Source organism: Paralichthys olivaceus, chromosome 9 (assembly GCF_024713975.1).
Source record: "Paralichthys olivaceus isolate ysfri-2021 chromosome 9, ASM2471397v2, whole genome shotgun sequence".
Classification (NCBI taxonomy): domain Eukaryota; kingdom Metazoa; phylum Chordata; class Actinopteri; order Pleuronectiformes; family Paralichthyidae; genus Paralichthys; species Paralichthys olivaceus.
This window is the reverse complement of record NC_091101.1, coordinates 24,105,983-24,131,858: the sequence shown is the minus strand read 5'-3', so window position 1 is coordinate 24,131,858 and position 25,876 is coordinate 24,105,983. Positions and strand designations below refer to the sequence as shown.

The 25,876-nt window shown below is 45.8% G+C and overlaps 1 protein-coding gene across 1 annotated transcript in view; it reads left to right on the top strand.

Annotated features, from left to right (window-relative positions):
• The first annotated feature begins 1,103 nt into the window (after positions 1–1,103).
• The window catches only part of fat4 (FAT atypical cadherin 4), a 100,634-nt gene continuing 75,861 nt past the window's right edge, over positions 1,104–25,876 (top strand). The window contains exon 1 of the mRNA XM_069531436.1: positions 1,104–6,359. Coding sequence (XP_069387537.1) covers positions 1,257–6,359 — 5,103 coding nt within the window. The 5' untranslated portion in view covers positions 1,104–1,256. The remainder of the gene's footprint in view (positions 6,360–25,876) is intronic.

Below are 25,876 nucleotides of genomic sequence, written 5' to 3'. Positions count from 1 at the left end.
TACATGTTGAAATTACATTAACCTCATCACACATTTTTGAAAGAAACAGGAAACAATTCTTTGAACAGTTGTTCTTTTGAGGAGTTTAAATGTTCTTAAGTTAATTTTTGGGGATATTATTGTCTAAATTAAGACTCTAAAGCATGAATATTATTTTATTTGATAATTATCCAACAAATTGTGTCATTATATGTAAATTTAGTAGTTTATTGCTTCTGTTCTATAACTTTTGCATCAATAATCATTGATATTTGTATCTAGACTTCTAATATCTACTGTCATATTCATTATGGTATTATACTGTGATATTTTAGATCATTTGTGGTATTATTATAATATTGTAATAATTTAAATAGCACTTTTCAGTATCGAAATATGATTTCACAGTAACTTTTTCTCATATTATATTGAGTTTTACTACATATTATCACCAGTATTTGTTAGTTTATTTTATTATGATCATGTTTGGGTATTTATACTTGTTTTTAAAGTGTTTCTGCCTCATGACGACATTTCTCTCCTTTATTACTCTCCTCTCTTTTCCTCTGAGTTGTTTCACTGTGTTGGAGACAGTATTTATTCTCTTCATTCTGTGATTGAGGTCATTAGGAGGCTCCGGGCATCGTTACCTGTCTCATTAGATTGACGTCCTCGTCCACACGCGGGGACCAGGGGCTGCTCTGCACAAAGGAGCAGGGAGAGGGGCTGTGGGAGGGCGGGCAGGAGCGCAGCCATCCAATGGGATCAGCGATGGGAGGGAGTTTGCAGAACTCCAGCTTTGTCCTAACTTGCTGGGACTCAATATGACTGAAGCGCCTGCACCGTTATTCCACGGGACGGTGCGTCGGCTCAGCCGCCTGCACACGCTGAACACCGCAGACCCGCGCTCCAACTTTGGATAAACTTTTACGCATCTCCAGGGCGCGAGGAAGTTCTCTATTGTTTTTCCCCATCAATGGATTTTTAGGATTCTGCTCTGAAGAGACAGTCTGAGGAGTTGAAAAGAAACTTCCCTGATCCTGCAGGAATCACTCTTCTGCTCTCACTGGATATTGTTGGAGCGGGTGCGCAGCGCAGCAGAGGAGGACACCTCTGGAGCGGGTTCTGGACACAGGAGGAGCTGCTGCTTTGTTTCACCACTGACTTTTTGTTCTCTGCACTTTTCTACGATGCTTTAGTGACTCGCACAACCTGAGTAAAGTTGATGCGTCAGCGGCATGGACTCTGTCTGAGAAAGGTGGACTGGCTCACTGACCATGGCGCACGCAGGTAGAGCTTCGGGCCGGTTCCACTTGGTTCTACTGATGCTGTGGACTCTGTCGCAGTACTCCACGTCCAGCCAAGTCCGCCAAGAGTTCCAGGTACTGGAGGAGCAGCCCGTCGGCACCTATGTGGGCACGATAGAGACCAAGCCCAGCTTCACGTATCGCTTCAGCGAGAACCACAAACTTTTTGCCATCAACGGCTCCACGGGGGTCATCTACACCTCGTCTGTGATTGACAGGGAGGTTTTGCATAGCGATGTGATCAACGTGGTGGTGCTGTCCAGTCAGCCCACCTACCCCACGGAGGTCCGGATAGTCGTGTTGGATATTAACGACAACTCACCGGTGTTTCCAGACGCGTCCATAGTCGTGTCCTTCAAGGAGGACGCGAGCAGCGGCCGGCAGGTGATCCTGGACACCGCCACAGACTCAGACATCGGGAGCAACGGGGTCGATCACACCACGTACAGAATCGTGAGAGGCAACGAGCAGAGGAGATTCCGTTTGGATATTACAGTCAATCCCAGTGGAGAGGGGGCTTTCTTACACCTGGTTTCCACTGGAGGCTTGGACAGGGAGGTCACCCCCTTCTACCAGCTCCTGATCGAGGTGGAGGACAAAGGAGACCCGAAAAAGTTTGGCCACTTGCAAGTAAACGTCACCATCCAAGATATAAATGACAACCCCCCTGTGTTCGACCAGGAGCAGTATCAGACCAGTGTTTTTGAGGATGCAGCCGTGGGCTCTAGTGTTCTCCAGATCACAGCTTCAGATCAGGACGAGGGAGCCAACGCTGAGATCAGGTACTTGTTAGATGAGGGGAGCCCGTTCCAGATTGACCCTAAGGTTGGTACTATTACGATAAAAGAGGTTTTGGATTTTGAGAGTAAGAGAGAGTACTCTCTGACTATTCATGCAGTGGATAACGGGGTTCCCTCCCTGTCCGGCAGAACAGAGGCCACTGTTAAACTCTTAGATGTGAATGATAATGACCCTGTGGTGAAGTTTAGGTATTTTCCCACCACTTCTAAGTTTGCGTCTGTGGATGAAAACGCACAGATTGGCACAGTTGTGGCTCTACTCACCGTTTCAGACTCAGACTCCCCCACAGCTAATGGCAACATATCTGTTTCGATCTTAGGAGGTAACGAGCAGAGGCACTTTGAAGTGCACACGTCTCCAGTGCCCAATTTAAGTCTGATCAAAGTAGCCAGTGTTTTAGACAGGGAGAGAATTTCCTCATACAACCTGACTGTGTCTGTGTCTGACAATGGCAAACCTATGGCCCGCTCCTCCTTTGCCAGTCTGGTCATTTTTGTGAATGATATCAATGATCACCCCCCAATATTTCAGGAAACGCTGTACAGAGTAGATATCAGTGAAGACGTTCCAAAAGGCAGCTACATTAAAGGGGTCTCAGCAACAGATGGTGACTCAGGGCAGAATGCCAACCTGCGCTACTCTCTGGTGTCTGGAAACGCTTTGGGCTGGTTCTCCATCAGTGAAAACAGCGGTCTGGTTACCAGTGCAGCTTTGCTGGATCGGGAAATAGCAGCTGAAATTGTGCTCAACATTAGTGCCAAAGACCAGGGGCTGCAGCCCAAGATTTCTTACACTAAACTGATAATCAACATCACTGATGTGAACGACCAAGTGCCCACATTCACACAGAGCACATATCATGTTTCCCTGGTGGAGCACGCTCCTGCTGGCACTGAGCTGGTGGTGCTCTCTGCCTCAGATGACGACCTCGGGGCCAATGGAACTATCCGGTTCTCATTTGATGCAGAGACTCCCGCCAGTGTCCAGGAGCTGTTTCGCCTGGATGCTGCGTCAGGCCGATTAAGCACAGCCGTGGAGCTAGACAGGGAGGATCAGGCCTCCTACTTGCTCCACATCCAGGCAGCAGACGCAGGCAGCCCCCCTCTGCACTCTGTAGGAAAAGTCAACATCACCCTGAGGGATATCAATGACAATAGGCCAGTCTTCTACCCCGTGCAGTATTTTGCCAATGTAAAGGAGAATGAGCCCTCGGGTTGTTATGTAACCACCGTTTCTGCCACAGATCCCGATTTAGGTCGAAATGGCACAGTCAAGTATATAATTACGGCTGGAGATGCATCCAAATTCCGCATTAATAGCAACATGGGGAAAATTACCACTCTAGTGCCCCTGGATAGAGAAGAGAAAACTGCTTACCAGCTGCAGGTGACAGCAGCAGATGGCAGCGGCCTGCGCTCACACACACAGGCCATAGTTACTGTAACCGTCATAGACACACAGGATAACCCACCGGTGTTCAGCCAGAAAGTTTACAGCTTTGTCATGTTTGAGAATGTCGGCATCGGCACAGTTATAGGGACAGTGTCAGCCACCACTGTAGATCTGAACACTAATATTTCTTATCTGATCACCTCTGGGGACCAGAGGGGGCTTTTTGCAGTGAACAGCGCAGGTCAGATCACAGCGTCGAGTCAGATAGACAGAGAGGAGCAGGGCTTTTATCAGCTGAAGGTTGTGGCCAGAGCCGGGGAGATCACAGGGGATGCGTTTGTCAATATCACTGTGAAGGACTTGAACGATAACGCTCCTCATTTTATTCACACTGTGGAGCACGTGAGCGCAGTGGAGAACTGGAGCACAGGTCACGTCATATTCCAGGCCAAAGCTGCGGATCCCGACGAGGGCATGAACGGCATGGTGGTCTACAGCCTCAAACAAAACCCCAAAGGCCTGTTTCATATTCATGAGAAGCACGGCCTCATCACACTGACCGGGCCCCTGGAGGTCACCACCAGCTCTTATGAGGTCGAGGTCACTGCATCAGACACGGGGGTCCCGCAGCACACCTCCAGCCTCGTCCTCATCGTCAGTGTTTATGACGTGAATGACAACTCGCCCGTGTTTGACCAGCTCTCGTATGAGGTCATCATCCTGGAGTCGGAGCCTGTGAACAGCCGCTTTTTCAAAGTGGAGGCCACCGACAAAGACTCTGGTCTTAACGGGGAGATTATGTACGACATCACCGGTGGCAACGCTGGTGACGTGTTTGGGATTTTTCCAGACGGGCAGTTGTACATCAAAGCAGAGCTGGACAGAGAGACGCAGGACAGATATAACTTGGTGGTCGTGGCCAAAGATCGAGCTGTGGAGCCGCTGAGTGCCACGGTCAACGTCAGTGTGATTCTCGACGACGTCAACGACAACCGTCCTCTTTTTAATAGCACTAATTATGTGTTTCATTTTGAGGAAGAGCAGAGGAGGGGGTCACTGGTCGGGCGGGTTTTCGCAGAGGATAAGGACTTTGGCCCAAACAGTGAGGTCAGATACACATTTGAGACGCCACAGCCCAACTTTGAGCTGAACGCCATCACGGGGGAGTTGACCAGCACGCTGCAGTTGGACCGCGAGTTGCTCATGAGACAAAGAGGCGCCGCCGTGTTCAGCTTTGTGGTCGTCTCGTCAGACCAGGGTCTCCCCAAGCCCCTCAGAGACCAGGCCAAAGTGCAGGTTTACATTCAAGACATCAACGACAACCCGCCTAAATTCACCAAAGACATTTACCAGGCCTCCATCTCAGAGTCTGCTCAGAACATGACACAGTTGCTCAGAGTCTCCGCCTCCGATGTGGATGAGAACAAAAATGGTTTGGTGCATTATCAGGTCACTGAGGGCAACGAGGAGGGACAGTTCACTATTGACGGCAGCTCTGGACAGGTCACACTAGTTGGAAAGCTGGACTATGAATCTACATCCTCCTATTCTTTGAAAATCATAGCTGTGGATGCCGGAGCTGTGCCCCTGTCCTCCTCCTGCATGCTGAGTATCAGCATCCTAGATGAGAACGACAACTCCCCCTCCTTCCCTAAATCCTCCCTGTCTGTGGACGTCCTGGAGAACATGAGGATCGGAGAGTTGGTGGCGTCTGTGACCGCCACGGATTCAGATTCAGGTCAAAACGCAGACATCACGTACAGCATCACAGCCACAAACAACCACGGCACTTTCAGCATCAGCCCCAACACCGGCAGCATCTTTTTGGTTAAGAAGCTGGATTATGAGACTCAGTCGTTTTACAAACTCAACATCACCGCAAAGGACAATGGCAGACCACCCCGCTCCTCATCCATCCCTGTGGTTATTCATGTCAGGGACTTTAATGACAACCCCCCCATATTTACCCCCGGAGACATTTTCAAATCCATCGCTGAGAATCTCCCCATCTCAGCCTCAGTCATGACAATCACAGCTCACGACACAGATGCAGACATTAATGGACAGCTGGAGTACTCCATTGTTCAGCAGATTCCTCGGGGGAGCCACTTCACCATTGACCCGAGCACTGGGCTCATATACACCAACAGAGAGATCGACAGGGAGTTCTCCAATCTGTTCGAGCTGACAGTCAAAGCCACAGACCAGGCGGTTCCAGCTGAATTCCGCCGCTTCGCCCTGAAAAATGTCACAATATGGGTTACGGACCAGAATGATAATGTTCCCACTTTTGTATCTCAGAACGCTCTCGTGGCCGAGCCCAACATCGTCATCGGCTCCATCCTGACAACGGTCGTGGCTTTTGACCCTGATGAGGGGGCAAATGGAGAAGTGGAGTACGAGCTTTTGGAAGGAGACTCGGACACGTTTATAATGGACAGGTACAGCGGGGATATTCGCCTGGCCTCCCAGCTGGTTCCATCCCGCCTCATGTACACTCTCGCTGTGTCGGCCACTGACCACGGCACGGACCGCAAGACCTCCAGGACTGAGCTGACCATCATCCTCCAGGGGATGGACGGGCCTGTTTTCTCGCAGCCCAAATACATCACTATCCTGAAAGAGGGCCAGCCGCCGGGCACCAGTGTCATCTCCCTCGATGCCTCAAGTCCACGGGGCTCTGCGAGCAAAGTGGAGTACTTCATCGTGGCGGTGCGCAGCGGTGGGAAAGCCGTGGGGCGCCTTTTCACCATCGGCCGCAACACTGGAGTGATACAGACGGCTGCAGAGTTGGACCGTGAGAAAGGCTCCGACCTCTACCTGGTGGATGTGTACGCCATCGAGACGGACGCCAGCCAGCCCAGGACGCAGCGTGCTGAGGTGAGTACTCTGCTGACCTTTTCTTTTTCTCTGCAGGTTCTGGAACGTCACCTTATATTTTGCTCTGTCGTTCTATTTGATCTGTTTTGGCTTTTGCAGGAGATGTGATGAGATCAAGGTTTGATCTGGAGGAAAATTGGTATTGAAACTGTCCAAGTCACACACACAGAAAAAAAACAGAACCACCTGTTGCATTTGTCTGCTCATTAATTACATTCCTTCTCTGCATTATATTAAATCATTATTTTGTTGGACGTGAGTAAGAAGGCCTTGTTCCTTGGCATGATGACTTCATTGTTCTCCATGTCCAGAATCATACTGAGCTGTAACTATTCATCTCCAATGTGCCTCCTCTAATATGTGAGCAGTCTGGGAGAAGGGAAATGAGTGTTGCATGTCTCCTGCACGAGCTCGTCTTGTGCTCTCGTGAGCAGAAATGTTCTTATCAGCTGCACAAATCAAAATAAATAAAACATAACGACCACATTTTAATTTCCCCCCACCATAGAGATAAATCACTCAAGGCTGCCGTTTCAGCTTCAAAGCCCTCGATAGTTTTCCTCAGTGGCTCAAGTAAAATGAAAAAGAGAGTAATTCATATGGTCGTCCAGTGCAGGTATGCATCATCAGTGCCAGTATTACTCTGAGCCTTTGAGCCTGGGGCTGTTTTGGCACTCGGGTGGTCCTGAGGTACGTTTATACCACCAGGAGCGGTTCCACAGGCAATAAGTGACCATTAAAATTGGGTGACCTCTTAAGACGCTGTGAAAAGACGCTGAGGGCAGAGAGAGTGAAACTCGAGCTCTCCATTGAGTTTGCATTATGTGATGCACCTTTTTTAAAGCTTATCCTAAAAAAGAAGATATTTAAATTCCCTGAAGCCTGCTCTGAGTTTTGGGTGGTTCAGGCTTAACCACCAGTCAAATGAAAAACATGTGATTCTATATATGTTTTGGAGAATTTAACCAGGACTCAAAATGCCATGTTATTACAGGCACACACTTCAAACTATGAATTAAGAGCAAAAACAAAAAGGTGTGACCCTCCTCTCCTCTTCAGATGTTTTGTGTTACTGCTTCTTAAAAGTGAAATTATGAAAGAGTTTAAGATCAGTGGGATTCCTGTGACAGTTGCTATCGATGCCTTTTCAACCACGGCACATATTGAACCTGAAATCCAACCCAGCGATCTGTTATTCAGGGACACACTCGCATATTATTGAAATCAAGGATTACTTGGCAAAATGGTGTTAGCTAAGTTAACTGAAAGGTTTGCTCGGGGGGGCCAAATGGGAATATCAAGTGTTCTCTCACTTTGCCTGCAGCGAAGATGACAATCTGCTTTCCTGCAGACTCCACTGTCGGACTAATGAGAGAATGGAGCGCTGCTTGTAGGTGCTCCGTTTCCAAACTTCAGACTCTAGATTGGTTTCACGCTAAGAGCCTGAACTTTCTCACCCCGCGGAGAGAGATGGCTTTACCGGCCCCGGCTGGCTGCAGGGCCGGTCTCGCCACTCTGAGACGCGTGAGAGTGAAAACCTGGAAGAATCTAAATGACCCTCCACATTTGGAAATGCGGCCTGGTGTTCTGGTGAAATGCAGCAGGCTCTCATTTATGGCTTTATTCATACTATCAGCTCCTCCTGTGTTAAAGGAGCCTCAAAGCGCTCAGTGGTACAATAGTGTAAACCTCCAGACTTAGACTAATGTTTTTCCAGTTCACTGTTTATACACCGTATACCCGGTAGCAACTGGGGGATTATTTCCATCCCCGGGGTTGTGACCCTTTCACATTCTCCATTTCCCATTCTCCCCCATTGATTGGATGCATAAGGGAGAGCTGGTATTTTTCCTCCCCTCCGCCATGCACCATGTGTGACGTTTTTGGAAACACTCAGACAAAGAGAGTTTGGCTGGACGTGCTTTATCGATGGTTGTGATCTTAAACAACTCGTGCTGTGGAAAAGAGAGGATTCTGGGATACGTCCTGAGCCGATGAGATCATTTTGTGTCACATCTTGTGACGTGTGATGTGCAGTGAGTGGTTTGTGCAGCCGCTTGTTGAAAGTTAGACGTTGGTATTTGAGTGTTTTGCTTCAGCAGCTTTCTCGTAGTTGTTTGGAATGACTTCATTACCCAAAAATCTTTGTGTTTCTTCCTGTTGGTAACTGCTTTGTGTGTGGGGGGGGGGTAAGATGCAGAAAAAAAAAAAAAATTCTTGGCAGCAGATTCATGTATTGTTGATGAATCCAGAGTCCGTTCAAAGTTTATAGGAGGATGTTTTTCATTTCACTTCAACTTTTGATTCGTCACGTCCTGTTTTGTCCACTGCTAAATAACTCACACTGAGTAGAGTCACCCGGAGCGACAGACGTGTCTGTCTCAGTCCTGATCAGCAGGTGTCTCCAGGTGAAGACAGTTTCCGCTCTGTGTTATTATTTCATACACTAAGTTTCAACATGCAGCATCATTTTAAACAGGATTGATTTAATGCTCATGGGATTTTTGATGAAGGGATGCGTTACAAAGGGATGAATAGATTGAAGCGATTCCAACAGAAGCTGCAGTATAATCTGAATATTTACTATCAGTAGACTCAAGAAATGAATTTAGTTTGAAAACTTTGACTGGGAGAACATTAACCTTGTTTTTTATTTCTATTTTTCCAGTTTGGATCTGAATTTCATTTTTAATACGTCTAGACAAACAGCAGCGATATTACACATCCGAGTTCTGTTTGTCTGATGCTCATGGAATCAGCTGTTTTTATTTGTGTTGTGTTTGTGATTCACAACAACACTACACACTTCTCAGTTTACATTTCCACTCTTCCATTTTTGCTTCTATGCTTAAAAGATTTTCCTCAAAAGAAAGAAAGAAAAACATGGCACCAGAATGATAAAGACATCACAGAGATAATCTCCCTGTCACGTCATCTGTCTCTGTTTCTCGTCTTCTCTTCCCTTCATCCTCCTCCTCCTCCTCCTCCTCCTCCTCCTCCTCCTCCTCCTCCTCATATTCAGACGGACTGCTCCAACTCTTTTCTTAAACTCTGAGAACAAAATCCTTTCTATTTTTTCTGTCCTTTCGTCCCTCAAGTGCCACATCAGTCCTTGCCCCCTCCTCCCAGAGAGCATTGTTCTCCTCTGAAAGTAAACACGGTCCGAGCGCTCAACAGGGCCTTCCTTTGTTTTGCCTTCGCAGATAAAGTGTTGCGCTGCCCCGACCGCAGTTTGGGAGACTTTTGTTATTTCTTCGTCTGTGCCAGCGTCTTGCCTCGGCAGATTTAGGAGTGTGTGTGGATGCCCCTGTCAGCCGGCTTTCCTCCCCCTCTCCTCGCCGGTGAAGGGATGTACGGCGGAGCTGTGTGGACTCGTGAGATTGAGCAAAGAAAAGCATGTTTTTGGGAGGGTTCTGCACATGTCAGACGGTGTTATTGGGAGTTGTGGGAATGAAGGAAGAGGAGCGGTGGAGGTGCCAGAACAGGGGTAGTAGCGAGGGATCACGGGGAGGAAGAGGCGAGGGCTGCAGATGATGTCTTGAGGAGGTGACGGTAGAGGTTTTGCACATCACGGTTGGATGAGTCAGATTTAGAAATGAGTGTTGATCTCCGTTGCCGTGGATACTCTGATCCCCGTCATATTCATCCTCCCCTTCCATCCATCTCGTGTCTTTGTGTCTGTCTTTCTGTTTTGTGTCACGGGCAAGATGTTTGTGCCTCCCTCTGTGTTGTGGATCCGCCTGATTCATAAAAACAAACTTCAAAGTCTCTTTGCTTCTCTGTGTGACACTCGTTGCCTCTTTTTAATTCCTCCCCGTCTTGGCGATGCTGAAACTCCTCTGGAGGGAAATGTGATTAGTCAGTGCATCAGAGGCGGCGTTGTTGAGCCTGTAGAGGGCAAAATGAAATATAAAACCTGTGAAACCAGCCAGGGAGGAGAAGGTCATGTACGGCCGGGCGATACGATACGGATTGCTGGTTTTTCTTTGTGTATTTGTGAGAGGGGAACACTGATGAGTGCAGTTTCCAGAGAAAGGTCGAACACTGTTTGCTTTGATTACATGTGAATCATAAACAAGCTTCGTATTAAAACTCCACGCTCCGCAGAATTTTACAAGAACCGGACGATGCAGAACCAACTGCATCCTCCTGTGTTGTAATTCATGGTCTAATTGCGATATTTTGAGTGCGTCATTTCTCGTGCACATGTGCCTGAGAGAAGAGGTTGTAACGCTCTAGTCCAAGTCATAACCAGGTTCATAATTCATGCGGTAATCATCTCGACACGCTGTTTTGCAATGGTCATCGCGGAGGTGACGCATCTGCCGGGGGTCGTCCTGGTAGGTGGTCGCTGTGAGGTGAACATGCGGGTGAGCCGGTGCCGCGGAGAGCCGGGTTCTCTCATAGCGTTTTATGAGACAGTCGCCATAAAAGATGGGTAAACATTCACATTTACACACACACACACAAACACAATCATGTCTCAGTGACTTCAGAGGGCTACACATTGACTTTACAGGGATTTCCTGACTCAACACAGATTGAGGTCCCCACAACATGAGTAATGCCTGCACCACACACACACACACACACATACACACACACACACACACACACACACACACACACAAACAAACACACACACACACATACAAATTGACACACTGACCACAAGTTCAGATTCCTTGTCGAGTGCAGGGAAGTTTGAAATCCAGTTCCATTTAGATTATCATGATTATATTTCTGTGAATTCAGATCATTGGACGCTGTGATTTTCTACGTTGTTTGAAGCCTGTAAAACTTTTAACTGTTTACAATGATAACGAATTCACCGCCTCCGACGTGGTTCTCATCAGAAAAAGCAGCGACTGGCACGTTGCACGTTCGTCAAACTCGTGGCTGCGGGGTCACAAGCGGGGTCGTATTGTTCTGCTGTGTCAAGTTCTATAAAGTTCAGCCAAGCGTCATAGTAATGAAAGAGCAACACTGACTTTCTTTTTTTGGCCACAAGCCACAGACGCTGTGAAATCCCACAATTCAGCAGTCACTTTCAATATCTTACCAATGGAGACGCTGCTCAGTCAATATCCTCCACTTCATTCTTCACCAATGCAAAGTTAAATATTGGCGTCTCTTGTTTTTGTTTCATAGTCTGCTTTTGTTTTTCACTGACTTTGAATCCATGAGGTTAGAGTTTAACGGGGTGTTAAAGGTTGACAGCGTTATTAATAAGCAGAAATAGGGATGGTCAATAAAAATATCTATCATATAATTTTATATAATATGATCTGTCAAATATTTTGTCATTCTCTTCCTATAAAAAAGATGAAAAATAATTCTGCTGCTGTTCTGAGATTTTTCAGGAAAGGTTTCAGACCTTTAGTCTTTTTTGGAGCTGGATTTGTGTTTCTATTGGATGGACTCTGAAACTTGTATTTCACTTGTTTGCATTTTGAATTTCTCAAAAAGTTTAGTGACTTTTGATTTATTTTGAAAAGTCTGCTACGTGAAATGGTCATTGGAGCTTAATATTTCCTGTTTTATTTTGAAAGTCCTTTCACTTCCTGTCTCTGTCCTGGGTCACGTTCAGTCGTGCGGCTCTAGATTCTGGTTTGTGTGTCCGAGGTGTCGTCCAATCAGTGGTGACGATTCTAAAGTTCTTCATGAAGCTGCTGTTCGGAGTTTGCATCAACTGAAGTTATTAAAGTAGTAAAAAAGTTTAACAGAAGTATTAAACCCGACAAAGACCTTCTCAGCTGCAAAGTTGATACAATCTGTTCGATGCTGTTCAGGTTTAAATAAACTTTTTGTGTCGTCTGAGCTGAACGCAGCCCTGTGATTGTAAGCTCCGCCCTCATGTGGTTCACCTGTGTCCACTGAGCGTCTCACTCTCGTGTTTCCTCTCATCTCTGGATTCTTCTGTTTCCTGGTTTGATGCTTTTGCTTCTGAGAGTTTTGGAGTTTTAGTCGACTGAGAATGTAAGTTTGCTTCATTTATCCAAACACCGGTGCTTCCCAATGTTTTCAACTCGAGATCCGTTGAAGTAAAGCAACGCACAACAATAATATTTGAATTTGAATGAATAGTTTTTAATAATTCTGATAATAAGAAAAACATGCTGAGATTTGATTCAATCATGAGAAATGTTGTTTGTCTTGTTAAACATCGAATGACTCATCAAAGTGGGGTTTTAAAAATATGAATTTCAATAGAGGCCAAAGTTTTAAAAGTTTTAAAAAGACGGGATTCTATCAGGATGATAAAATAGTATAAAGTTTTAGAAAATGAATTGAAACAAAGTTCTGAGGTTTGATTCCCGGCTGTAGAGCGGAGTGACTTTGACTGCAGATTTGTTAGATTTAGAAAAAGGAAACTAAAGTAGAAATCCTGTAAATTACCTTGAGATCTTTTTAACTTTGTTGCACTCATGCTTTTCTCTTTTGTGGCAAACTGAATTGTCCAGTTGTGGTGACTCCACCCTGCTGCTTCTCTAAACAGGTTGAAACTCAAATTTATTTACACTCTCTATTCTTAAACTCGGTTTGCCGCTAAGTTATGTTTATAACGGGAACTTACATGAGTATTAAAGGAGAAACTCTTTCACCTCTGAGGTTGACTGTCCCCAAACTTTTTTCCTTTTTCCTTTTCGCCCCTTTTCTGCCTCGTGTAATGTCGATGCAGGACCTCGGGTCAGAATATTAACTGAAGTCGTTTCTGCTCTGCGGAGTTTTTGCATTTATTTTCACAACAGAGACGCATTTCTCTCGTTCTGTGACTTTGATTGTCACGCCTCATTTGGGAGGGGTCGTTCCTCTGTCTTTAAGCGCACATGTTTGGACTGACAATGTAATTCTCAGCCGAGACTCGCCTCTCTTTCTCCTTCGGGAGAATCAGACGTGATCAAACGCGGAGTCGTTCGCCGTTTTTTTTAGGACGGGAGGGAGGGATTTCAATCAGAGCGATCCGTCAGAAGCTGTGACCTGAAGTTTCCAAGCTTTCCAGTCACTCGACCGCAGCAGGGTTGAATGTGAAGTGGGGAACGATCAGGTGTTGCTGTGATTGTACGCGGGGTCTTTGCCTGATGACCGCATCCCAGAGGTTTTCCTCATCGCTCTCCTCTGCACCGCTCTGACTGTGAAGGGACCATAAAATATGGCCGAGTGTGTCCGGCTTAGGAAAAAAATGGAAAATAATGTTCCACTACTTTCACTTGTAAAACACAGGGAGTTGGAGAGAGAGAGAGGGAGAGAGAGGCAGAGCGGAGGGTTGATCTTGGCTCCGTTTCCTCTGCTGTAATAATGGATCCCAGCTACAGAATGATTTGTTCTTACACGTGACTTAGCATCAACAAACCCTCAAACACATCCACATGCAGAGACGCACATTTCCATTGTTTTCCAGACTTCACCGTGGTGCCGTGTCGCCCTGTCTCTGAAAGAAACTTTCAAAAAAAAAAAAGAAAAGAGCTCACTCCTTCTCTTTGGCACGTCGCACTTCCCGCTGGCCGTCCGTCAACGGCCCCTCCAAAGTGACATTTAGTGGTCGCAGGTCCTCCCTCCTCCAAGGACATCAAACGAGAAGGCGAGAAGGGATGTGACTTTCTGCTTAGTTTGCAGTGTTCTCACGTGTACACACACACACACACATACACCTAGTCCCCCCCCCCCCCCCCCCCCCCCCCCCCAGCTTGTGGTAAGACAAGCGACCCCGGGCAGGAAGGGGTATCTCCCACAGCTCGGACAGATAATTTAGGAGCTAGATGGGAGATGGTGGGAGGAAAAAGAGGGGGTGGCGATGAGGTCTGAGCGAGGGAGAGCCAGAGTAGAGGCTTTAGTGTCAGAGACAAGAGACAAGCAAAGATAGACTGGCACCAGAGAGCCAGAGCCTGTGTTATTGTTATCTCCCCTCTTATTTTATGAGTTTTCCATCAGGAGATCCTCTGCAGCTCCTGCTCCTCTGCGAGCCGCACACACTCCCACTTTATTACCAGGTTAACCCCGTTGCGAGTTAACATTTGAACTTATTTTTAATGTTTTCTTTCTGTTGTTGTGATAATTGCTTTTCAAGCTTGGAAAAAATTGTCCGGCCGTGCAGGTCCTCACTCAGGAAAAATAAAAAGCCAAACCGCAGTCGATTAGCAGCTGGTTTCAATTTTAGTATTGAAATATTTCGGCTTTCAAAATGTCCCCGCGTGACTTTATTTTCCGGTACTTAATTTCTATGCAAGTTGTTAAGTTTTTAAAATCATGCGAGAGTGTCAGTCGTAATTCTGTTCATGCTCTTCATTTGACAGCTTGTTGGACGTTGAGAATCCTCTGACCTATATACTGGGATTTGATGGGTTTCTCCCTTTTATTATAGCTGATTTCTAATGTTTGTGGCTTTTGATTACAAATATTTGTCTGTGCAGTAATCCTGAGCCATTATTTGCTCCTAAAACCTCTACATCCAATGTCACAGCTGCTTTCACACATGCTCTGAACTCTGGATATTCTCCTGAAATAATCCAGAATCCAATAATCCACAAGTTTTCCAGAGTTATGTTGGGGAAAAAAAGATGCTTTACTTATCAAGACTGTTCCCGTTTAACACAATGGTACAGTGGAGGTTGAATAAAGAGCTGGAACAGGTTGGTAAGAGAATATATTGTATATATACTCCAGCATATACACTAAAGTTTTGAATCCCATTTTTACAACTTAAAAACGTCCGTAGGGGAAATAAAAGGCGAAACCCAAGTTCGAGTGGTTAAAGGATCAGTCCACCATAAAAACAATATCTTCTCATGTACCTCTGGGTGCACTTATAAAGACAGTTTTTGTTTTATTTCTCCGCATTATGATATATCATCCAATCCTGCACAATGGAGGCTCAAAAACAGGCCAAAAGAAACAAGCTGTGCATCACTTGCTATATATATGTTTGCTGAGGATTTAGGTGAAATTCCCCTTTAAGCTATCACTGAACTGACAGGTGCTTCTCATCAGGTGTTTCCGTGCCGTGTTGTCGACTCTGACGCACCTTACTAAGCCTCCGAAAACCAGCGCACAAGCTTCCCCCCCTCATTTAAATTGGCCGCACGCATCATCCTCCCATGGGTCGTCTTTTTACAGCGAGGCTGTGGTCGTTTGAGCACGTAGCCCAGTGGAACGCTCCCGGGAAAATAGCTTGTGGTCACCGAGACAATAACGGCAGAGTGCAGGCCTCACTTTGGGGGATTATTATCTCATTCACCGAGATTCTTGGAGCAGAGTCGGCTCCGTGTTGGCACCGGGCTTCTCTGTTTCCAAGGCAATAATCCTAAAGCATTTTTTTTCTTCAGTGAAATATCATAAAGCAAACTGGACGCAGTCTCTTGCAACATTTCCCTCTTGCACCGTGTATGCACGGTTCTGCATGGCAGCGGGCAAAGCCTGGCCCTCGACAGCAAACAAAAACAGTGTGTTTACACGAATCTTGAACAACTGATCCGCTGTCAGAAACACAGAGCAGAGAGAAGTCCTGGCTCCAAATAGCTAACCATTCTGGTGAGTGTGGCCTTCCTCTCCCCTCCTTCAGTTGGGCCCGTTTAATTGAAAGCAGCTGCAGAGCTTTCTGGGCAGTGAAGTGCGGCTTGAGTCAACGTGACTGAGGCTCCCGCTCGCGATCTGGGTACCTGAGCTGCCCCGCTTGGCTCTGTTGTCAGACAAAAGTTATGTTTTTATTAAAGTTGGTGATACGTCAAGCTGCAAGAGAAAGGAAAGTCTGACTGTTTGAGCTCTTAAATGGCAAAAGAGAAAGCGGCTGCTCTGGTTTCGATTACACTCGTCGACAACGTGCTGTTTTTACTCTTTTTTATTTTTTTTTATTTCTGAGACCGCTGCCGGATGATGTGGCCTAATTTCAGCAGGCTCCATTGTGCTGGGATGTCAAGGTGTAATTTAACAAAGTGTTGTCCTCACAGTTGACTCGATGGTCTGTGCTTTCAAACCCTGAGCTGTTTTCACTCTGTGTGCATTGTGTGTGTGTGTGTGTGTGCTTGCTCACATGCATGCCTCCCTATAACAGCACATGCCTTCAGATTTAAACAGCACCGTTCCTGCATTCTTTTTTTTTTGCACAATCCACCAGATCTTGGCGCCCTCTCCTCATTTCATATTATCCTGCCTGGCGCCTCTGGCACTGACACGTAGCTCAGCGAGAAGAAGAATAAGAAAAAAAAAACCCTTAAAACTGAATCATCCTAAACTTTGTCTTAACTCTGCAGGCGACAGACAGATCGTTATGACGTCTCCGCAGCAGGACGCCCCGCTCTTATGGTTTCACACGGGGGTGATCAGATATTACGTTGACATGTCTTTATCCGCTTGCATCAGTTCTTCACTTACACCAGTGGTTCCCAAACTTGGGGTCGAGACCCCCTGGAGGGTCGCAAGAGATACTGATACCTCTGTTACCTCAAAATAATGAGGTGCACAAACGTTTTTAAGAGGAAGACATTAGAGGCCTTTCTGTTTTTTAGTGTTTTCCATTAATTATCCAGACGACAGCAGCGACACCATACTCTAATTTGTGGAGCATCAGTTTACGCTGCTAAAATAGAGAAGAAGTAACTAGCGGGTGTCGTGTTTCCATCACTGTGGATCTGAGCCAATTCAAAACCTTTGTCGACTGCATTAGTATCAGAACAGTGAGAGGTGCTGTTGAGATGCATTATGGGAAGTGCAGTGTTTTTGAGGTTTAGCTCAGTATCTACATCTTTGTCAAAGAAGTTGCACAAATTCAAGAAACCACTGTTTTAAACTGCACAAAACTTTTTGCACCGAGCCGAATATTTAATTGAACTAACATGTCAAGTCTTAATATGACTTTACTAAATCAGCAACTGTGCAGAATTAACCAAATTAAAATGGAGGGAGAAAGAGGCGGGAGTAGAAGAGGAGCTTTAGTGTGTGTGAGTGAGGAAATAGACATGTCTGTGGATAGTGTGTCTGTGTGGGTGTGTGCGTCTTCCCCTAAAACCGCTGCAGTCCTCAGTCACGCCAGCGAGCTTGGCACTAATCCCTCCACTTGCAGACTCACACATGAGCCTGCAGAGGCTTCATGCCACTTGATGCATTTATTTTGATAATGAGTGAGGGATCCACTGGAGAGCAATGCTCTCAGGACTCTTCCCACTGAATCACGTGACCTTTAACACCCACTTGGCAGCACTTAAACGGAAGCGCTGCCTCTCGTCTTGGCAGCCGAACAACCAGCTTATGTGTGTCAGTGAGTTTGTGTGTCGACGTGAACTCCTTTTAGAAGCTGTGATTGTGTTTCATCGGTGCCGATAAATGTTTGTGTGCGTACAGTATGTGAGCATGTTGACATGTGTGGCGCGGTGGACTGGCAGCCCCGAGCGTGAACTCCGCGTGCTTCCTTTTTCCCTGTGACGTCTGACAAGGCTGAGGCGCTGTTGGTAATGATGTGGTTATTACTTCCCATCATGCCTCGCTGCAGGCCCGAGCCGTAAAACAGTGCGGTATATTCTCTTTGTCCCTCGTCGGCTGCCTGCGGGGGCCGGCACTCTGCTGCTCTGTTTGTGCAGCGCTCAGACTCTCACTGACTCACCCGCCGGACGTTTGTTCTCAAAACTGTCATTTCATCACATCGTCCTCTCGGAGATTAAAATGTTATTAAGTCTTGCGGGAGTGTGATGCTGTTTATTAGTGAAGTGTATTTTATTCTTACCAATCACGTTGGATTAAAGGCAGAACGACAGTCAGGAGAGCACGTACACCTCCGCTGTATATGTTTTAAAATCAAGATGACTTAAATATGTTGGAAAACGCATGTTAAAGATAGTGAAAAAACAATTCCTGAATCCGACACTCCAACTCAGATCCGCACCAAAATTTAAAGGATTCCTTCACGACCCGTACTTCATCCTTCTACCAAGTTTCATGGAAATCCGTCCTGTAGTTTTTGTGTAGCTTTACTTACAAACTAACAGACGGGGGTGAAAACATAACCTCCATGGTGAAGGTTAAGACAGAAAAACTTGTTTCTAATACCCCTTTAATACAGAATGGAAACAATTACACAAGAATAATAAGAATAATGGAAAAAAACAATGTGTACAAAATACCAAAAACACAACATAATTCATGGCTAATGCTAATGAGCTATAAATGTCATTGTTTCCAGCTGTTTGTTGGGTTTTGAGGTCAGAAACAAAGGATTCAATATTCTTCAAAGCTCTGATCGATGATCGTCATCGATCAAATGACTGCATGACGCTCATGTGAGTGAACCCACAGAGAATTATCACCAAACGTCCACGCTTCCTCTGGTGCAGTTTATTGTTGTGGTTTTTACTTTAACTGACTCACTTCACTGTTGTTTGCTCTTGTTGATCTAAACTCCAGATGTGGTCAGCCGGTTTCTGCAAAAAGCTCCGACAGACTCACTTTAGCTGCAGTGAAGATATTTTGACCCAAAATACATTTATACATACATATCGTAGTATTTGTCGTTTCCTTCTATATAAAGATGGACGATCATTTCGTTTCCACCAAAGTGAAGCCAAGTCCTCTCGAAAGCCCCCTGGTGCCTGGATGTGGCATTGGTTACAAACCCGTCTGCTCCATGTTAGTGGATGAGACATCATCAAGTACACGTCATACGTTTTTCTTAAAGATGGTTTCTGTCGTTTGAAGTCAGTTTATGTTTGTGATAAGTTTGGTTTTCAGTTTACTTTTTGACTTTATAAGAACCGGGTGAGGCGTCATGATTGACAGCTGATGCTACTGCACAGAATCTGGCTCCAGTGACGTCACTGGGGCAAGATGGCGGCGTTCATATCAGGGATATTTTGGCTTCATTTCTGACTTTTCTTCTGACGCACGATTGGTCGAGTGCATGTATTGATGGGACCTGGACTCTGCGGCTTCATTCCCCGATCGCTGCTGACCTGATTATAGTTTGGAGGTCAAAGGTGAAAACCCTTTTTTGCCTGGTGAACATGTTATCTTAAGAACTCCTCGAGGAAATCCCTTTAAATTTGTCTTAAATGTTCACTTGGACTCATGGATTAACTGATTAGATTTTGGAGGTCAAGGGTCAAGGTCTCGGTGGCTTCACACAACATGTATTTGGTCTCTTGAACGTGATATCTCAAGTCGGCCTTTAGGGAATTTCCAAATTTTGACCACTAGATTTTAGTGGTCTGAGGTCAAAGGTTACAATGAGTATATATGTAGACTAAAAGTCCACTGGTTGGCGGAGACACACAACCACAGGGCGTTAATTCTTTTAGATGATTGCAGGTTGTTGCATCATTGTCATAAAACATCATTTTGGCCCTGATGTTGGAAGCAGTTTGACACAGAGGCAATAAAACTGAATGACGCTGGTGTCACATTTGGCCGCTTTACTTTAAATGTTGCAGCTCGTAGTGAAACCGAGCGGCTCCTGCACTTCTCCTCATGCATCCTGATCCTAATTATTCAGGATTTATGCCAAGAAGACAAAATGAGGAACGACATCTCTTTCACATCATTTGGAATCCTCTCATCTTCAAAAAAGTGTTTTTTGTTTCCCTCATTAATTTTGCTCTTCTCTCAAAAATCAAGCATCTTCATGACACAAATTAGCCCCCCCGCAATCATAACCCCATTGTTGGTGTTGTTTACATTGTTGTTTTCCCCCCTGATCTGCATACATCAGTACGCTCTGGCTTTAATTAATGCTTGCATTGAAATTAACTTGGGAGAAGTCCCGGGATGATTCATTTGGCGTGTATATGATTAAGACCAGCCGCGGAGATCAGAGGCTCTTTTTTTATTCTGTAGTACCGATGCTAATTCATCCACAACCCCCCCCCCCCCAATACCACAACAACAACCCTGCCGCCCCCTCCAGAACCCTTCTTGTCTTGTCGGAGTTTTATCCTCTGCAATCATAAGACCCCCAACCTCCGCACACAGTTTGTGTCGAATGTAAATGAGGTCTATCGTTTCTGTCGGGGTGGGGATGGATGGATCAGTGGGTGGAGGGATCGACTCCCCGGCGTGGAGGCTCTCTGTTTCTCCAGGTCTCCATTGAGCGGAGATTACATCGCCGGTCGGTGGCTGTAAAACGCAGCGCTCCACTGGCAGACAGCGAACAGGACTCGCAGGAGTCTATTCAGACCTCACCATTGTTAGCGAGGGATTATTCTTCGGGTTGTTATCCCATTACGCAGTAATGGTAGCAATTTTCTGCTTAGGAATTTGGCTTTTTCTGCTGGGGGGGGGGGGGGGGGGGATACATGCCAGAATGTTTCTGAATCAAGCGTTTATCATCTGTAATCTGGAGAAATTGTTAGATTACATTTCCATGGATGAGGACTTTTGATGAACCTAGATTACTCCCCTTGTGTTGTCTCCTGGATGCAACAGGACAAATATTAGTCCAGTGTTTCAATGTAAAAGCACTGAAATCATTATAGAAATGTTTGAGAATGATATTAGAGGATTGTTTTTATAACACTGCTGGCCTGACATCAGAATTCCACCACAATGCTTAAGTCGAATTCTTGGAATATTTGTGGCATTAATTTTCCCCCCCGACGTGAGCAATGGTCCCTTCTTTATTCGGGACCGGGGACATCAACAAGGCTTTTCAGAGTAATGCTCTTAACAGGTCATTAAGCTTTTTTTTTTTTTTTTTTTTTAGTTTTTCTGTAAGTTTGCCCAAACACTAAAACCTTGTGTCTTTCACGTCTGATTAGTGACACTTTAATAAAGTCGTTTAAAGTTCAGCGGACTGAATTTTCCACCTTTTCCAGTGTTTCTATGGTCACGGGGAAATGACCCGCATTCAGGGCCTGTACGCAATCTTTTAAATGCAAATCCTTTAAAAGTAACTGTGTAATTCTGTCTATGGGGACTCTCCCGACTTGGCCGCGAGAGAAGGTGTTTTTTTATATAAGGCAACCACGGCTGTTTTTCTCTGTCTTCTTGATCTGACAGCAATTGACTAAGCCAGTCCTTAAGGCGTGACAAAAGCTTGGCAAAATCTTTACATTTCTTTTCCTCTTCCACCCCCTCCCTCCCTCCTCTTAACTTTTCTTGGATGGGCCGGGGTGGACAAAGCCCGTCTTCTCTTCCACTTGATTGGGTCAGAAGGCTGAAGTTAAATGTTTGGTTCGAAATTGTCTTAGCATTCCCGGCATCGTGTTTTTTTTTGTGTTTTTTTTTGAGGGAAGCTCGGGAAAAAACTATGTCGAATCGGCCACAATCAAATCATTTACGCTGAGCTCACAGCGAAGGAATTAATGCATTTTATATGAGGATGCCGAGTCCGTGGCAAAGTCCCCTCAGCAACATGTGAGAAAACTCCCTCTCTCTCTCTCTCTCTTTCTCTCTCCATTACTCTCTCCTCTTGCTCTCTTTCTCCCTCTGTTTCACTTATTGAAATTATAGCTGTCACCCACTTCACAAGGAGGAGAGCCAGGGGAAGCAGGTCATTGACTTGATTTTCATGGGAAGGCTGATTTGGCCATTCAGGGTCTGATAGGTCCAGTATTGACAGCCCTTTGCGAGAGGGGAGGGGAGCACGCCGCCTTCATTGTGCCCACGGTTTGCTGAGGAAAAACAAGAGATCGCTGCAGAGACAAAGACCTCAATGGGAACAGTAGCCCCTGTGTCCCCCTTGCCTCTGACTGCTGCTGCCGGGAGGCTTGTGTCTTCCATTCTGGCCTCAAGTGCTGCTCCCACCCTCTCTCAAACAACCCCGCCGCCCCGGGCTCCCGCTCTTTTTTCATCCTGTCAAGTGGCTGCGGAGGTGTTGCCGTTTCATTCTCTGACCCTTGACACTCTCCCTCCGAGTGCCATTGCCTGCGAGTGCAGAGGTGGTTTGTCATCTTCGTCTGCAGGAGGGCGCTCGTCCTCCTGCATCTGCCGAGGGACGATGCAGAGAGGATGCGGATATCGGCCTCTTCTGCTGTGATGTTCTATCAACTTCATTCCTCCCAGTCCAGAATAACTTTCTTTGTGTTTTCTGAGGATCTTTAAAATGTGTTTATCAAGAGTTTGGGGTTAAAAACTTCCAGATAATCGTTCTGTGATACAAACTTGAGTTAAGTTACAATTAAGTTACAAATTTCTTTAGGTGTGTTTGAATTTTAATTGTGTTTGTCTTTGCACATTGAAAAGTGAAGCCTCCTCCATGTTAGTGTGTGGGACATGGACCAAACTAAAAAGTCACATGAATGTTTCTCGCAGTTGGTTTCTGCTTTATACAATTTATGGTCTTGTGTGTTTATAACATTCTGTTGCTACAGAGACTATTGAATCTGGTTCTGTCACATCTGATTCTTAGAATAAGGTCAATATTGCCTCTGGTACTTTCCGGCGTATCACATTTCTTCATCGCTATAATCACAACTTCATGATGGAGATACGATGTGATACGATTTCCCTCTTAACACATTTTCATCTGTCTGGTGAACCGTGGGTCAGACCTTTAAGTACTTTTTTAGTACTGACTGAAATGTCCTCACAGCACAGACTTTGAGAACAGTCAGGGAACTCAGTAACAAAGTCATTTAACAACTTCTTCTTTGTGTTAAAACAAAAAAATCATATTTCATAGACATATTTAAGTTCTTCAGTGTGAGGTACGGAAAAAAGTATCGTCTTGGTATCACGTATTGGCCCCTCTATCAGAAAATGAAAACCATATTTCTCATTATCGTGGCTGTTTATGTGCTTAAACATCTCACGATGATATAAATGCTGTTGAAAGAACTGAATAAATGAGAAAAAATGTAAGATTTTTCATCACGTTAAACTTTTCCAGCCTTATTCAGCCTCTGGACAAGTTCACCAGATAAAATCTTTCCTACACAAATTCACCAAAACACCACAATTTGTCTGAAACACAAGCTCATTCATTCCAGCGAGTCCGGCTCTCAAACACTTTGTTTTGTCCACGACAGAGTGTCACCGGTTTGAGTCTGAGGTCGCTCTTATCGAAGCCTCGCTTTGAAGTGAGCCCTGGCTCTGTTTCCCTCCTGATAAATCAGTATGTGGGCTCAGTCTGGGCAGACGTCCAGGTTGTGTGAAGGATGGAATGATCTGTCTCACCCTGTTCCAAAACACAAACTTAAAATATTGCCAACGCTTGCCAAAAAAGATTTTTTGAACGTGACTTGATGCAGGAGAAGGAGAGTGTAGAATTTTTAGGTGTGAACTCGGAGCACTTCTTGACCCTCAGAGCATCTGTTTCTACAAACCTATAACGGACTTGTCATCACGAGGGTTGGGTCCTGAAACCTGGTGCCAATCAGGTACCTGTTCCTCACGTCAGTGCCTGAGCAGTGTACTGAAATAGTAAAATACTACAGGCAACATGAACATTGCTGTATTTGTATTTCACGTGACAGGATTTTTTTACCGTGTAAAAGAAAGATTCCAACAAACTTAATGAAGTTCCTGGCTCCACTGGAGTATGTTACAGCACTGGAACTGTTATTTAAGATTAGCAGTTGGGTTTATTATTTATATTAAGAGTACTTTAATCCAAAAAGTTAATGTTTATTTTCAATTTCTAATTTGCCTAAATTAAAAAGCTATGAAAAAGCTGTTCTGTTGATTGTTGTCATTAGTTCTGGCATCGTTTAGGCACCGGCGCTTTTCTTAAATATCAATTTAAAACCGGTATCGGGAAAAAAAAAAAACAAAACTCCGAACAATAACCCCTGTCATCACCGTGACGTAATCCTGAGGTTTGTCATTGCAAATTGGTTTTATTCATCCGCTGCCCTCTGTCAGTTGAATCTGTAATCTTGCACACATATTAGGAGAGCGCACCGAACAGAAGGAATTATATGATTAGAGACGATGCTGAACAAAAGGTGTCCCGTGAGTTCTGCTGTTAGTTACTGTCGAGTGGGGGGGGTGGGGTTGGGTGGGGGGGTCAGTTTGACTCTGTGGGTTTTATGAGCAGGAAAAAGAAATACAACCACAAGAGGCTGAACTCTAACCCCCCCCCCCCCGACTTGGCCTCAAACCTTTTTCGAGCGCTTTTTGACCTCTAACCTTTGGGCTCTTTGACTTACCCAGGAAATTAACCCCCCCCCCCCCCCCCCCCCCCCCCTCCTGACAGCAAGGCAGCGCTGCCCTCAGGACCATCTTTCCGACATTTGGTGAAAGAGACGTAACGAGATCAGGACTCGAGAGCCCGGCGCTCAGAAATCATGCAGCGTCGACAGTGGGAGATCGCAGCCCGTGAGTTTTCTGGTTTTAAGACATCAAACCGACGATAAGGGCGACTGGTAACCATTACGCTGTTTGAAAGTCAGGTCCGTACCCTTCAAAGAATTTCGAGAACACACACATTAACGTCTCAGTTCCCCGTCAGATTTTTTTCTTCCCCCTTTCTTTCTTTTCTCTTGGTGACCACAGTGGATTGGCATGGCAGACTTTGTCGAGGGACTCTCCCCCCCTCCCCCCCATACACACACACACACACACACACACACACACACACACACACACACACACAGCCCCCCTCAGTCTAATACTGGCTCCTTTTGAAGTGTGGATTTTCTGGAGAAGTGCTTCCCCAGCCGCCCCGCACCCAAATCTGTCTATTGATGTATCAGGGCCCCGGCTTTTCATACGGGGATATGGTCCCTTGATTTCTAGGTCCTGAGCTCTTTATTGTAATATACTGTATCAGGGAGTGCTTCTCTCCTGGTATGTGGGGATTGAAAGGAATGGTCATGTGCTGAACTGATTAAGAAGTTGCTGGTGACCCGAGGTTAAACCCTTGGAGAGGAGGTGGGCGGAGGGCGGCGGCGGCGGCGGTAAAAATACAAAAGCGGTCAGGGGCGAGCGTAGTAGACGGATAGAGGCGGTAAAATGGGTCACGCAGAAGGGGCAGAAAATATCTCGTCCCACTTGAGAAGAAGAAGAGATGAAAGTTTGCAGAAGGCTGAGGTCAAAGATTCATCACAACCACTAAATCCAAAGCCACCGCCCTGGAAGAAGTCGAGATAACCCCACTAAAACAAACCTTTCGATCTCCACGACACTTTATTCCTTATCGTACTCCATTAACTGGAGATGACCTCACTCCTCTCTGCAGCCTCGCTCCTTCTCGTGATTCAAGGCAGCACCAGACTGTTTTTGTAGCTGGCTTGTCTCTTTTGGACGACCGGAGTCAACTGAATGGTTGACAGCTTTGCCTGCCAGGCGAGTTGTGTGGTGCAGTGTCTGTATTGAGTCTAGCTCTCCCCCCCCCCAAACCCTCAGTGTTTGATGAGAATCAGACAGATTTAGCCGAGGTTGGAGCGAGCGCTAGAGGTCGGGTTGGCTCTCTCCGCACACACACCACCGCTGCTGCCATGCTAACGGTGGCACAGCCTGGGACCGCTGAGATTACGTGATACCAGGCGGAGATGTCACAAGCCTGCGAGGCCTTTGTTGCCGGCTCAGTTGTTTCCACCGTCGGTTATCAAAACGACTCGGATGAAACGAGAGATGAATAAAAGGCAGAGTCATGA